Consider the following 13,726-nt stretch of genomic DNA (forward strand, 5'->3'; position numbering starts at 1 on the left):
CCTGCACAGAACTCACTGCGCAATATGAACTGTCTACAAAACTTTATGCATATGGCTGACTATGCTTGTGCTAAAGTAATTTCAGGATTTCAGGCATATAATGTACAAAGCTAGGTGAAACTTCTTCCTTGAGGGTAATTGGGCATATGATGGTGGATGATAGAGCCAGTCTTCAGCTTGTTTACAGTCACGAGCATCACCTCTTGTGTTTAGCTAGCCATTTTCCTATGGTTTCTACCCTGAGCCAGAATTATAAGGAAAATCTTTGTTTTTCAAATCTGTTTGGAAGCATAGCAAGAAACCTTGTCAGACCTTGTTCTTGTAAGAATTCCTTTGCTAGGAAAAGAAGTTGTGAAAAAGCATCCAAATGTGTAGAAATTTATCTAAACTTAACTTCAAATTTTGACATTCCTGCTCATTAATCAGTCCTGTTAAAAATATCAAAACCCTTCTTCATTTTTCTCTTAAGTAGCAAGTAAATTATTGACACAAGAGTAAACTTTGTCCTTTCTGTGTTTGTCACCCTTGGTTAACATTTAACTTGCAGAAACTTAATCTTTTATATTCTGAGATCTGACTGAGACAGTTACGTGTAAGGTAGTGTACGAGGGAAAAGGAAACAATGGTATTATACGGATAGAATAACTCATCTATATTGCGGTGTATGTGTTTCTAGCACAGAAACCTGATGACTTAAAAAAACCAAGCTACCTTATTCGGTATAAAATTCCACTATCCCCCAAGCTGGTTTCCTAGTTGTAAGACCAAAAATAATAAATGCAGCAACTGCTTTGCTGGAATTTCCTATTTAAAACAATGTGGTATATTCACATATTTAAATAAAACTTCTAAGCTGTGAAGTATTTAGTGTTTTGAAGGAACTGCAATGATACCTTCAGGATTCTTGCAGAACTGTGATATCTATCTTCATATAGTGTGTGTGATTGAAATCCTTGCTAAAGTGAGGATTTAATAAAAATATATTTGTAGACCTTGTAGCCCCAACCAGTCACTCTCTTACCACTGCCTTTTTATTTTTTAGTTTCTTGTGCAAACTATTAATTTTTCAAGATAAAAGGAAGGAATCACTTATGAAAATAGGTTATTTGTGTTATAAGGTCTGATCTTTACTCAGCTACTTAGTCAAACTGCTGCTGGTTCTGTTGCCTGAGTAGATTTTTCAGTATTGGGCCAATTGGCTAAGAGTTGCTTTATAGAAGGACTCTTTATGACTATTGATCAGTGGATTTTTTTTAATTCTCTGAAACATGTTTTTAAGGTGTTTATAGTGTTAATCTAAGTGTTTGGGGTTTTTTACAGCATTTGAAGAGGGTTGGGGGAGTGGCTTTAAGTGTATTTCCTGGTTTTTATATGAATTCTTGAGAGCTGTGTCATACTACTCTGTAAGTGATTGACATTAAGCTAACCTTTATAAAAGAACCAAGAAAATAAAACTTGTATTTAGGCCAATTTTTTGTCTTTGCTTTTCAATTTTGGGAAACACATTATTTCTCCAAAACAATACAGGTTAGTGTGCAGTAGAATTACAGGGTTTTTAGGCCAAATTATAATTCTAAACATATATTATGATACTCCTTATTTGTGTATTTCTTTTTAAAACAAAACCTGTTCAGTGAAGAAAAAAAAAGTATTCATTATCTGAACAAAATTTAAAACAAAATTCAACCAAATTGCAACAATAAAAGTAGATAGTAGATCTCAATTTTACATGTGACAGCTTGTGATATTTTTTTCTAGTTTTAATTTTACTACTAAAGCAAAAACAGAGGATTCATTCCTTCAGACTAAAATGTTGCAGAAACAACAGTCAAATAAAAGATTGTGGAGAATAAGAGAAGTGACAGAAACTGGAGAAAGGTGTTCAAGGAAATATTCTCAGATGTTGTTCATTTCTGGTATTTTCCATTGTAGGTTTTTTCTAGATATTTTTCCGTTACTGAATACATCAAAACAGTCATTGCTTAAGAATTAAACTAATCCAATAAAAGTTATAAACTTGGCTGCTTTCCTTTGAATTAAGGTGAACATTCAGATGAAGTCAGTAGGAAAACTGGAGTTGTTCAAGTGGGAAAGGAGATAGCAGCTTAATCTTTTAAATTTCCAAACACTGAAGATACAATGTATATCTGCCTAAATAAGTTTATAAAACATTTTTAAATTGTTTGTTTTTCTTTCTAGAAATAAAAGTAGCCCTCCACCTCACCCAGTCCTGTCTTCCATATCAGTTCTTTTTTGCTATCATCTAGGAACTGCTGTAAAAGGCTCTTTTCTAATCACAATACTGAGAATACCAAGGATGGTTCTCTTGTACCTTTATAATGTCCTAAAGCAAAAGGTAGGTATGTGCTTCTGTAACACTATAAAAATAGTTAAAAGGTGAGATTCATGAAAAAAAAAAAGTGGATAATATATTTCTTGCTTAAAAATGGATGATATGATGTGGATTTTATATTTTATCCTGTTTTCTTCATTAAGAAGTCTTTTTTTTTTTCCCCCTCTCAACTTGGATATCAGTGCTTCCTTTTTTCCTCTCAACTCGGATATCAGTGCTTCCTTTTTTCCTGTCTACTCAGGTATTTTTAAAAGCAGAAAACATCAACATTAAACCCCACCTTTATTTAGTGTTTCTATATAAAGGTTTTTATGAAGGATAAAGGAAAAAATCGGCAGAATGCTCTATTTAAAATTTTGCATTATAAATTTTAAAAAAGCAAATGTAAGAACATTATTGTTGCATATAAAATATCTTCTAGAAAATATTTCATCTGCCTTTTAATATGAGTTTTTAGAAAGAATGTATTAAAGAAGAACTATTCCAGAGATTTGAGTAGGATCCAAACCACATCTTTTAGGATATATAAAAAATACAGCTGGGCTGTTTTGATTGTTGCTTGCCTTCATTCTATCTTTTATGCATCTCCGCATCTCTTATCTTCTGCTGGAAACATACCATTGCAGTTAGTTCTGGCACTTTGGCAAGCAGGGAGGGCTGTCATGACTGCACAGCTCTGATTTTAGAGGAAGATTTAGGCAAAGTTTCTAAATGTAGGTTTTTTCCTCTAGAGTTAACCTTGGCCTTGAAGCATGTTATATATAGTTATGACAGGGTATTTACATTGACCATCCCTGATACCTATGAGGCATGGGGAGGGGGGGTACAGTTTGTGAATGCTTAAATAAAAGCCCCTTGTAATAAGATATTTGAAAGACGTGTAAGTGTCTGGGTTTATATCACTTTCTTATCAAAGCCTTGGTTATAAAATTTGGTGAGTTGGGTCAACTAAGAACTTTGTTTAGAGATGGTAGGTGGGATGAGTTATACTAGACAGAAGGTAGAGTATTTTCTGCCTCTAGAGGAAGCAGAATCAGTGGACTTGTTGTTTTGTAATCTGAATAGCTGTAGAAGATTTAACTAGCAAAGAAAGATTATTTGTGTCTATAACAGCGTGCCACAAGCTCCTTTTGGTCCAGTTGCTAAGGATTCAGCTGAGGATATGACATGACCTGTAGCTGTAACTCCTGCCAAAGAGGCTATAAAGTGCTCACGACAGCTCATGTCCCCAGTCCACAGAAGGATGCTCCATAAAGTAACCTTGCTCCTTCCAATGGAAGAAAGGACAGGCTGTGGCCCCTTTCCTTTGAGGCCCTTTCCACAGAGGGTCATAGTAGTGGTAGTAAAGGATGGAGAAGTGATGCTGCATTCTTGTAGAGCTCACCCAGACTTTGCCACCTTTGCTGTTTTCTGTGGACAGGAGGAAAAGTTAGGGGTCTGCGAGCTTGCAGGTAAATTCACAGACGTTTTCTACACAGCAGTCTTCAAGCAGAATCAGAGAAGAGATCGCAGTTGAAGTCCCTTGCTCTATGTTTTTACTAAACAGTACTTACTGAGATTAATACAGTTTTAGTAAAATCATCTCTCCAGGAATACATGGCAAGATTAAAGTATTTCTCTGCCGTCAGGAGTTTGCATGTACAGTCACCATTTTAAAGGAATTATTCCTGGAATATTTTCAAGAATTTATTTGGAAAAAAGGTGGGAGGTTTGTGGTTTCTGCATGAACAATGGTAGTTGTGGGGACATGAGGTTTTCATACAGTGACTAAATGGTGTCTGCTTTCCAAAACAAAACACAAACATTCTGACCTCTGGAAAAAGAAGGTTAAAAAGACTCAAGTATCACTGAACTGAATTTTCTTTTGCTGAGAAAAACAGACAGTTACATTTGGAAGAATACCATGGCTACCAAGATGTCTTTTACTTGTCTTGCTTGGTAAAATCTTTATATGATGAACGGTTCTGAGCTCATGATGTGATGGGGGTGGTAGGACAAACACTGAGCTTTTCTGCTCTGTTTTTAGTATGAAATCAATATAGATCAACGGTCAATGAATGATCTGTTCTAATACACGCTTTCTCCTCCTGTCCTGAAAAATGAATGTATGCTCTGAGTCAGTACACACAGATGTGCATATAAGTGCTTCTGCCCATTCTTTTATTTTTGATCATTAGAGTACCAATCATTTCAGAGTTGTAAAGGGTTTTTGATAAATAAAAAAGTTAAAAATCTGTCAGTGTACTCCCTGATCGCTGCAAAGTGCCATAAGGGTTACTGACTTGCCTGCCTGTTTTCTCATCCAAGCAGCTGTTAGCTCACAAAGCTGCTTGCAGCACTTACTTTTTTTTTCCCAGAGACGAATCTTCCATCCACAGGAAGAAAAAAAATACACTGTGCTCATCAGTCATTAATACTGAAGGGTCTGAATTAAAAACAGTTCCTGTAATCCTAAAGGAAATATCTGCTAAGTGATTGCTTTATTAGAAGAGTCAGTCACCTGTAAAGCAAGTTTTTCTAAAATGCAATTTTGTTTGAGTCTAGTTCTGTGTCCAGTAACTAAACATCTAATTTTATTGCAGGAGAGTGCATGTGCAAAGTGCCTGTTCAAGTGCTGTTTCTGCTGGGTTTGGTGCCAGGAAATTTGCTTAAGATACTTTAACCAGGTACACTCTATTATCTCTCTGTCACTCAACCATCTGCATACCTAGTCTAGAAACCATGTGTGTATGCTCCATTTAGCACAACTAAAGCAACATCCAGCGCATTCAGGCCAAAGTTTCCTGCTGGCCACCTCAACTAAACAAAAAAGTCTTCAAGTGCAGATGGAGCTTGTTGCAAAGAAACGGAATTGACAAACATGCAAGGTGCAAGGTTTTAGAAAACCTGTTAATACAGGTTGAGATAGCCCTTTCAGAGGGCTGCTTGCTATTTCTGTAGGTAAGAAGACTTAACATCTCATTGATTTGTGCCAGACAGTCTACTGAACTACAGAGAGGGTCGAGGTGGAAGGAAGCAATGAAGAAGTAAGAAACCCACCTGGAGATGTCTCATTAAACTAGATACAGTATTTTCCACCTGAAAGTCCTAAATAAAGAAGCTTGAACTTCTGGCTGATTTGCATTATCAGTCTATCTGGGAATATGATCCATGATGAAAAAGCCAGATGATCTAATATTCTCTTTCTTCGAAAGACATCTTTGTTTTGTTAGCAGTTTTGTTTCAAAAGTGTTTTTATTGGAAATGGATGATTTCTGACATACAGCAGTTTTTCAGATACTTTACTCTTACTTTTTCCTTCCTGATGCTTTTTTCCAAATGTTTTCCATCTCTATATACATCATTGTAAATAGTTAATTTTTTTCTTTGTCAGTACCCTTTTGTTATCTCTGGTGACCCTGGTATTCTTAATGTGAAAGGGAATCAGATGTTCGTGCTGATTCCAAACTCTCTGACTGTTGTGTTCTTTGTTCTTGTTGCTGAGGGTAGTAGTGAAGTAAACAAGACAATTCTGATAAAGGGTCTGACTTCTCCTCTAAAGTAGGTGCATAAATTAAGCTTAATCTTGGACCGCTGTAAAGAGAAAGTTTTTCATTTAGTTCAGCCTAGATTAAATACTTGTGCAGTGAAATCTCTGGTTCTAGACAATGAATTTTCCAGACTTACATTTTTTAGGTAGATCTTATGGTCACTGACTTCGTGAGGAATCTCCGAGTTGGTTTTGATTCCAGGCTTTCCATTGGTAGTCACCCTTTCCCCTTGGCTTCCTGTCATTCAAAGATACATCCAGCATGTTAGTGTTTACTTTCTTCAGCTGTTATATCCTATGTGTTTGTTACAAAGAATTCATTACTGTGATGTTCTTCCTTTTGTTTCAGGAGGCTGTACTGTAGATCTTGTTCCCTTAAAAGATTTCCTGTTTCCTAATCTATTGTAGGCAAATTCCTGGTTTTATATGAGTTGTGGTTTTTAACCTAATGATCATAATACTGTGTTTGGTGTTAGATAATTGTTTATTTGATCCTACTTTTGGCAAAGATCATGGTGTTCCACATGCTCCAAATCCAGGGCAATTTGGGCAAGGGTTAGAGAAGAAAAGCAAGAACATGCTTTAAGATTTTAATAGAAATTTTATCTGGATGAAGGGATAACATTGGTGTCAGATATTACATTCCACAGAGTAATTAGTATATCTAATTAGGTTTGATTTTTTTTTCCTATAAAGAATGCATTCAAGCCTATTTCGTAAAAAAGTAAATTTTGACTAAGACTGAAAATCTTCACCTTCAATTTTGTAAAATCTGTGGCCAAATGTAAAAAACAAAACAAAACCAAAAGACAAGCCTTGCAGTTTAAAGCAGCTTAACATATGGCTTAACAGAAGTACTGAACTCTTAAGAGCTCTTACTAAGATTAGTGAAAGCTGCTGGGTGCAGCCTTGACATTTCATATAGGTGTTGAACATGGACTTCAGAGTAGGACTCAGGAGGGGTTAAAAAATTGCTTGTACCTATGTTTCTAACATTTTGAAAGTATTTTTTAGTTCAGATTTTAATTTTTGTGTGTTGAAATTACTGAAATGTGGAACAGCTGTTACAAAAGTTGGTCCAAAATTCATTGTGTGTGTTAACATTCCTTACTATATTTTTTGCTTGTATTCTAGTCTTACTTTCACTATAGTAATAAGCATATGATTACCTGAAGCTCTAAAAAAACCCCCAAAAACCCCTTCCTCATCACTTGTGCACTATTTTCTTTAACCTGATGTTTTATTGCTTAGAAGATTTAAGTTCTTTCTGCTCCTTCATTCACAAGTTTAATCAGGATTAAACAGAGCCCCTTGTTTTCCCTCTGGGGAACTTGCAGATGAGAAACAGGTGCTGGAGGAACTAACACTGGTGATGGCGTGTCAGCTTCTTTCTTTCTGTGCAGTATCAAGCAAGTGCTCTGTTACGTTACCAAAAAGTACTTTTTGGGCTGAGGTGCCACCTTTCAGGTGGGATTTAATGCTGACTTTGATAGCTGCATGCATCCCTGAAGTGACTCATTCTCTGCAGGATCAGCTAAGTTTTGTTCAGCTCTCCTCGAATGTAACCGAAATGCGGCCAAAAAGGTACCCTGTCATCTTCCCATCATGACACAGTTCTGTCCTAGATGTTGACAGTTGCCGTATTTTCAGTGGCAGTTGTTGGAGGAGGGGTAACGTAAACCCAGCATCCTGTGCAGATTGCAATGTGGATAATTACGTTCTGCCTTCCTAAATTTCTCTTGGATTTGCAACTGGATCCTGTGCTAAACTGTGGTGTAGTGTTGCTATGTGCTGTTAAACAGTTCACTCCTTAAGCTGTTCCATTTCAGTCATGGGCAAAGTGATTCATGTGTGTGTATAATCCATTAGTAACAATTGTAAAGCACTCTGGGTTCTATCTGGATGAAAAGTGCTTTGTGAATATAAAGTCATTATCCTCACTTGACAGTTCTGTTTGCCAACACTTGTCAGAATTACCACAGATTTTTCATCTGCTGGCTCTGATGGCTTCAGTATGTTCCAGATAAACATATCCAATCATCTCAAGTAAAATCTGGGAGACCGAAATTTCTCTTCCATAAAAAGAATAGACTAGTTTTTTTAATGTGGTTTGGGAGCTACAAGGTCTGTCTGTCTACTGCTTTCTTAAATTGTAGTGGCAGTCTTAACTTCTGATAGATCAAAGCACTTGCTTTTTCTTTCCTTTACAGCCTTGTTGCAGTGACTTTTTTTTTTTTTTTAAACAATATATCTGTTTCAGGATAGTTTTGCTTTTCTGTGTCTGCTTTGGGTTCATTTGCAGCCAGTTGGCAAGCAACCGCTCCAAAGCGCAGCACATGGATTTCTGAAGAAGTTGCTGAGCAGTATGTGGTTTCTCTATTTTCATCAGCACAGTTACATGCAGTGTAGCCTTCTGGACCCCGTGGTAGCCTTACTGAAATCAGCAGTGTGTCAGTCTGCATTTGCTAGTACTGAGACCCTTCACTGATACTGAAAGCCAGCAACTGTCTACTGTAAAAAAATAGAAGCAAGTCTGTCTAATGGTTGTATATCCATGGCAGTTGGTTGTCGCTTAAGCTTTGGATGGAAGCCTATCAGGAGCTTGCAGTTAAATGCCTTGTGAAGTGACCTAGATAAAATTTGTGCATGCTAATGTAAGTACAGTTCTCCTCTGCACTGCCAAGCACATTGTGCCTCACCCCATCAAGTACTTCTTTTTCCTCCCTAAAAAAATACTGAATTCTAATCTTACTGGCAAAATTGCTTCTAGATGTTAGGTTAAATTTTCAGTCATCTTCAAAATACAGTTGACTAAAACGTTCATCTTCTGTGAAATTGTATTTTAAATACGTTTTCCTTCTGGAGGCTTTATGTACGCACTAACAGGAAATGAAATTCCTTAGGTCTTTACTTGCTCTGTTGGGTGAACCATGTAGGGGATAGAGGTGAACAATACTGACTAATTCTTGCTTTGATACCTTTCTCCTCTTCCCTATCCGCCCCACCCCCCCACCCCCCGAAAAAAAAGGAAGAAAATAAAAGGCAATGAAGCAAGTGACCAGTAATTCAGTGCTTTTAAGTAGAACAATTTATGAGCAGCTCTCTGGAAATGTTCAGTTGGTTTTATTTCAGAACTATGAAATGAGAACATTGTCATATTAACTGCAGAAGCCACTGGAAGCAACTCCAGTAATGATGAAATCACAATGCAATGGGTACTTAAAGCAGGATCCTTGTGGTCCAACCCCTGTGGTTGATATGGAGCCCAGCAGTGAGATGCTGCAGGAAAGGACACCCAATTCCCAGGAGAAAGTTGTGTTGGTCCTACCTACTGGACGACAGCCATAGAGGGAGCAGACGACACACAACAGAGGAAGCAAGGAAAGTTGCAGGACAAGATTTTCTACCGTAAGTCCAGACTGCAAATATAAGGTGGAACGGAAATAAGGAAAGTTGTGCTTCTTGGGCAGCTTGGGAAAATTCAGGAGGCTACTGAAGGGTTTCTTACAGATGGTACTTAGCCTAGGGATCAAAAATAACTGTTTCTGTATTAGCTGTGTGCTTATTGGTTGGAAGTGGGGGAGGAGAATATTCTCCATGTGTTTGTCAACCACAGGACAATAGCCTTTAGTTAACAAGGCTGCAGAAAGGACAGATTCAGTTCTGGAAGGTATGAGATTAAATACTTGCACCAGAAAGAAGGGGGACAAATGCCATTGTACAAGTTGCTGGTTAGGTGATCAGACTTATCTCACAAGAGGGGACTGGAATATCCTGGTGTCTACTTTGAGAAATTAAAGGTAAGAGCAAGGCCATTAGCCATCTATGAGTGTATCAGGAAGAGAAACAGTGGGGAGTGATAAGAGCCAAGACAAGATCAGCAGAAGAATGCGTAGATGTAAACTGTTCATGAATAAATGTTATCTGGAAGTTGGAAGATGGTTCCTAAGGACCAGAGAGACGACGGTCTGGAATAGCTCCAAATGTAAGGGCTGGGAGAGGGAAAAGCCCTAAGTAGTTTAAAGAGGGAGCTTTCCACTTAATAGAAGAAATCGTATAATGTAATCTGAAATAGCCACGGACTGGAGTGGCTGAAAGCTCCTTCCAGTCTTGCATGTCCTCATCTCTTCAGTGGGGCCTCACAGGCCCACGTTGCTCTAATTTCCCACCGCTATCCAAGAGACAATAGAGCTTTCTGACTGGGTCGCTAACTGCTGTACAGCAGCCACAGAAATGTCATTGCCTTTTGCTACCACTGGATTTTGTTTTCTGAGGGGATGCCACTTGCGGCTGTGACACTTGCAAGCTAAGACACTTAAAAGTCCAGCCTGAGCTGCACAGCGTTGCACTATGTGTAGCTAACCAGGGCAGCCCCGAAGAGACCTGGCAGCAACAAGATCAGATCAGGCTGAAAATACCAGCAGAGCAGAAAAATCTGAAGTGGGATGTGAGACCAGCATGTCTCCTGCTTCTTTTTAAAGAAGATTCTGTTGCTATGGCAATCATCTCTTCCACAAGCTCATTTTATTAAAGCAAGTCCTAGAATGGAGGACTGAATTCAGCTGTTACACAAAGTAGCAATTATTCTCAACAATTGGGGAACTCTATGGCCTGGACCTGAGCCACAGCGCCTTTCTCATGAAACTAGCAGGTCAATTTTTCCAAGACCCTTGACATTCTGTGTTGTGAGGCACAGAAGGATGTATTCTTTAAATAGTTTTTTTTGCATACTGTGGTATTTGGAAATATGTAAACATTCACTTTCCTTATTTATTCATCCTGACACTGAGAAGCTAGTGTCTAGTTCCCAGGCTCCAAGCCAGAGGAGGCTTGTGTTCACAAACCTGGTGATATCGTACCAACTTGCTGGCGCAAGGGTAAAGATTGTTCCTGACCCACTCTCCCCCACGCTTTCTGATCAATGGTATGCTATCGATGCCATTATTACTTGCTTGTCACCATAGCAGAGACTACCATTGTAAAACATTAATTCATTAAGCAAAGATAAAAAACATAATAGCTACATTGGGCCAGACTGAGTCTCCATCTAGCTCAAGTATACCATCTTCAGCAGTGGCTGTGAGTGAACGCTAAGGTAGAACAAGTGTGTATTTCCCAGTCCCTGTACTGTTTCTGAATCTATTTTCAGACTAGGGACTTCTTGAGCTGAGTATGTTTTCTGTGTGTTTAATACCTCTCAGTGGATTGCTTTTCCCTGAACTTCCCAGTCTCTTGAGCTCATGTGAACTTTTAGCAGCTAGAGTATCCTTTGTCCAGCAGTTCACAGCTTACAGACTTACAGTGAGAAGAATCATAGAATGGTTTGGGTTGGAAGGGACCTTAAAGATCACCCAGTTCCAATGCCCCTGCCATGGGCGGGGACACCCTCCACTGGACCAGGTTGCCCAAAGCCCCATCCAACTTGGCCTTGAACACTTCCAGGGAGGGGGCATCCACAACCTCTCTGGGCAACCTGTTCCCTCACAATAAAAAATTTTCTTCCTTAGATCTAATCTAAATCTATCTTCCTTCAGCTTCAGGCCATTCCCCTTGTCCAGTCACTCCATGCCCTTGTAAACAGTCCCTCTCCAGCTTTCTTGCAGGCCCCTTTAGGTACTGGAAGGCTCCTCTAAGGTCTCCTTGGAGCCTTCTCTTCTCCAGGCTAAACAACCCCAACTCTCTCAGCCTGTCTTCACAGGAGAGGTGCTCCAGCCCTCTGATCATCCCTGTGGCCCTCCTCTGGACTTGCTCCAACAGCTCCATGTCTTCCTTGTACTGGGGACCCCAGAGCTGGACACAGTACTCCAGGTTGGAGTACTCACAAGAGCGGAGTAGAGGGGGAGGAGGAGAAATACCATCTGTTTTCTTTGGATCCTACTACTTCATACAGTCCTCCCCCTCCCTAGTTTGTCTTCTGGAAGAAATAGCGAGCCATCAAACCCTACCTACCCTCTCCACATTTCTCATGATTTTGTAGGCCTCTTACCGCATTGTCCTTCAGTCATCTCTTTTTCCAGACAGAAGAGCCTGGTGTACTCAGTTGTTCCTCAGACAGAATACACTCTATGCCTTTTGGATCATTCCTGCTGCCTTTCTCGCAAACATTTCCAAGTCCGCTAAGGCTTTTGTGCATGGGAATAGAATACGTTCTGTAGAAAAACACATTTAAATAACCTGTTTCTAAATGATAGCAGGGTCTTAACTGACCATGGTCTACCATCTTAGTCTTCACAACTGTCTTTTCTATGAAAGGGATTGAGTTGTTGCACATACCTTACAACTGGAAAATTAATGGGATATCTAAGCTTCTTAGTCCAAAGTCCAAGGTGATTTGCAAATATTGGTAATAGCTTCCATGTGTTAGGTGTTCTTTGGTGGTAAGGATGAGAAATCATTTGAGCTCATTTCTGTGCAACTCTGAGTTTCATGGAAACATATATATGCTTAAATGTTAGATATGTATTTTGTTAGTGAGAACGTGTAGATTTCTATGTGGCTGGATGGGATCAGGATACGGGGTGTGTATGGGAAGCTTGAGAATTGTGAGGAAAGAGTATGGAGCCACAGTCTAGGCTGAACAAATGCTTCAAATGGTGGTGGTGGGGGGGTTGTTTTGTTTTGGTTGGGTTTTTTTCCCCTCAGAAATGTATTTTTTGCTGAAAGGTTGAGATCACTTGGCTAAGTCTTCAGCTTGTACTAGTAACATTCTTGCTTCACCTATGTCAACGACTAGTTTTGTAGCCTTAAGCAGTTCATTTGTTTCTGTGTCTCTCTTAGTCCTTCTGTAATGTTGGATTATTACCTGGCTGCCTTTCTTGCTTGGATGTTGTGACTAGTTGATACTTAGATGATTTGTTGAAGTTGTAATTGTTATAAATGCCATTTTTTATCAACTGGTTCATACCATGACAAATCCCTATGCAGGTAGTATTCAGTCTCCAGCATTATTTTCAGTCTTTCAAAGATAACTGTTCCAGTTAATAAGTATCAGAAATTCTTTTCATTGCACATTCCTTGGATACCAAAGCAGCTAATTCAAGAGTGCAAACAAATGGTTATTTATTTTAAGTTTGGAAACAGTGTTTGTACAAGTGCACGTGCATTTTCAACATTCTTTTTAATTTTTAAAACAGGACATTTTTTGCTATTTATAATGAATACGGAATCTCTGTTTAATTTATTGGCAAAATTTATACTGATCTCACCAGATCAGGATCTGCTCTGTGAATTTAGTTCTTAAGGGACAGAAACTAACTTAGGAAACCCTGTTCCACTTTGTGTCTTAATTTCCTGCCTCTTAATGGGAATGATGAAACAGACTTAGCTTACAGCATGTTATAAAGATAGGTCTATCCATGTTTGAAATATGCAGTGCCAGCTACAGATGGAAGACAGAGAGGAGGCTCAACTTGAGGCCGTCTACCCCATGCCTGTGTCCTGGGGAAATGGTAGCCCAGCAAGGCTGGCACTGGCCTTGCCAAACTGCCAGGTTTCCTGCTGCCACGCCCTGGGCTGATGCTACTGCGGGCGAGCTTGCAGGCCATCAGGTTTCCTCGCACGGGATGGCGGCAGGCTGCTTACAAAGCTGTCAGGTTGTGAGGCAGGTGGGACAAGGGTGCTGCTGTTTCAGAGGTGTAGGCAACTGAGAAGGCAAAGGTATTGTGGTCAATGCCTGACCGAGCCGAAGGGTACACCTGTCTGCCGGTCCTGTTACAGTGCTCCCCAGGGAAAGGAACAGAGTCAGTTTAAAGGAAAGTTAGCACAGAACGCATTTTTTCCTATTTAGGAATGAAGTGAACTTGCTTGTTTAAACAGATTTTTATGCAGATACTGTATGCGATTCT

The 13,726-nt window shown here is 39.2% G+C and overlaps 1 protein-coding gene across 8 annotated transcripts in view; it reads left to right on the forward strand.

Moving 5' to 3' along the window:
* The window catches only part of SLC44A3 (solute carrier family 44 member 3), a 92,681-nt gene that overhangs the window by 73,224 nt on the left and 5,731 nt on the right, over positions 1–13,726 (forward strand). For 7 of the 8 annotated variants that reach the window (XR_012836553.1, XR_012836554.1, XR_012836552.1 and 4 more), the window contains exons 11-12: positions 2,200–2,356; positions 4,936–5,019. Coding sequence is in view for 5 of the 8 variants with exons in the window: in XM_075759975.1 (XP_075616090.1) it covers positions 2,200–2,356; positions 4,936–5,019 (241 nt within the window). In the remaining 3 variants the exon portion in view is untranslated. The remainder of the gene's footprint in view (positions 1–2,199; positions 2,357–4,935; positions 5,020–13,726) is intronic. The other variant, XM_075759974.1, reaches the window with a different exon arrangement.

Source organism: Balearica regulorum, chromosome 8, assembly GCF_011004875.1.
Source record: "Balearica regulorum gibbericeps isolate bBalReg1 chromosome 8, bBalReg1.pri, whole genome shotgun sequence".
Taxonomy (NCBI): Eukaryota; Metazoa; Chordata; class Aves; order Gruiformes; family Gruidae; genus Balearica; species Balearica regulorum.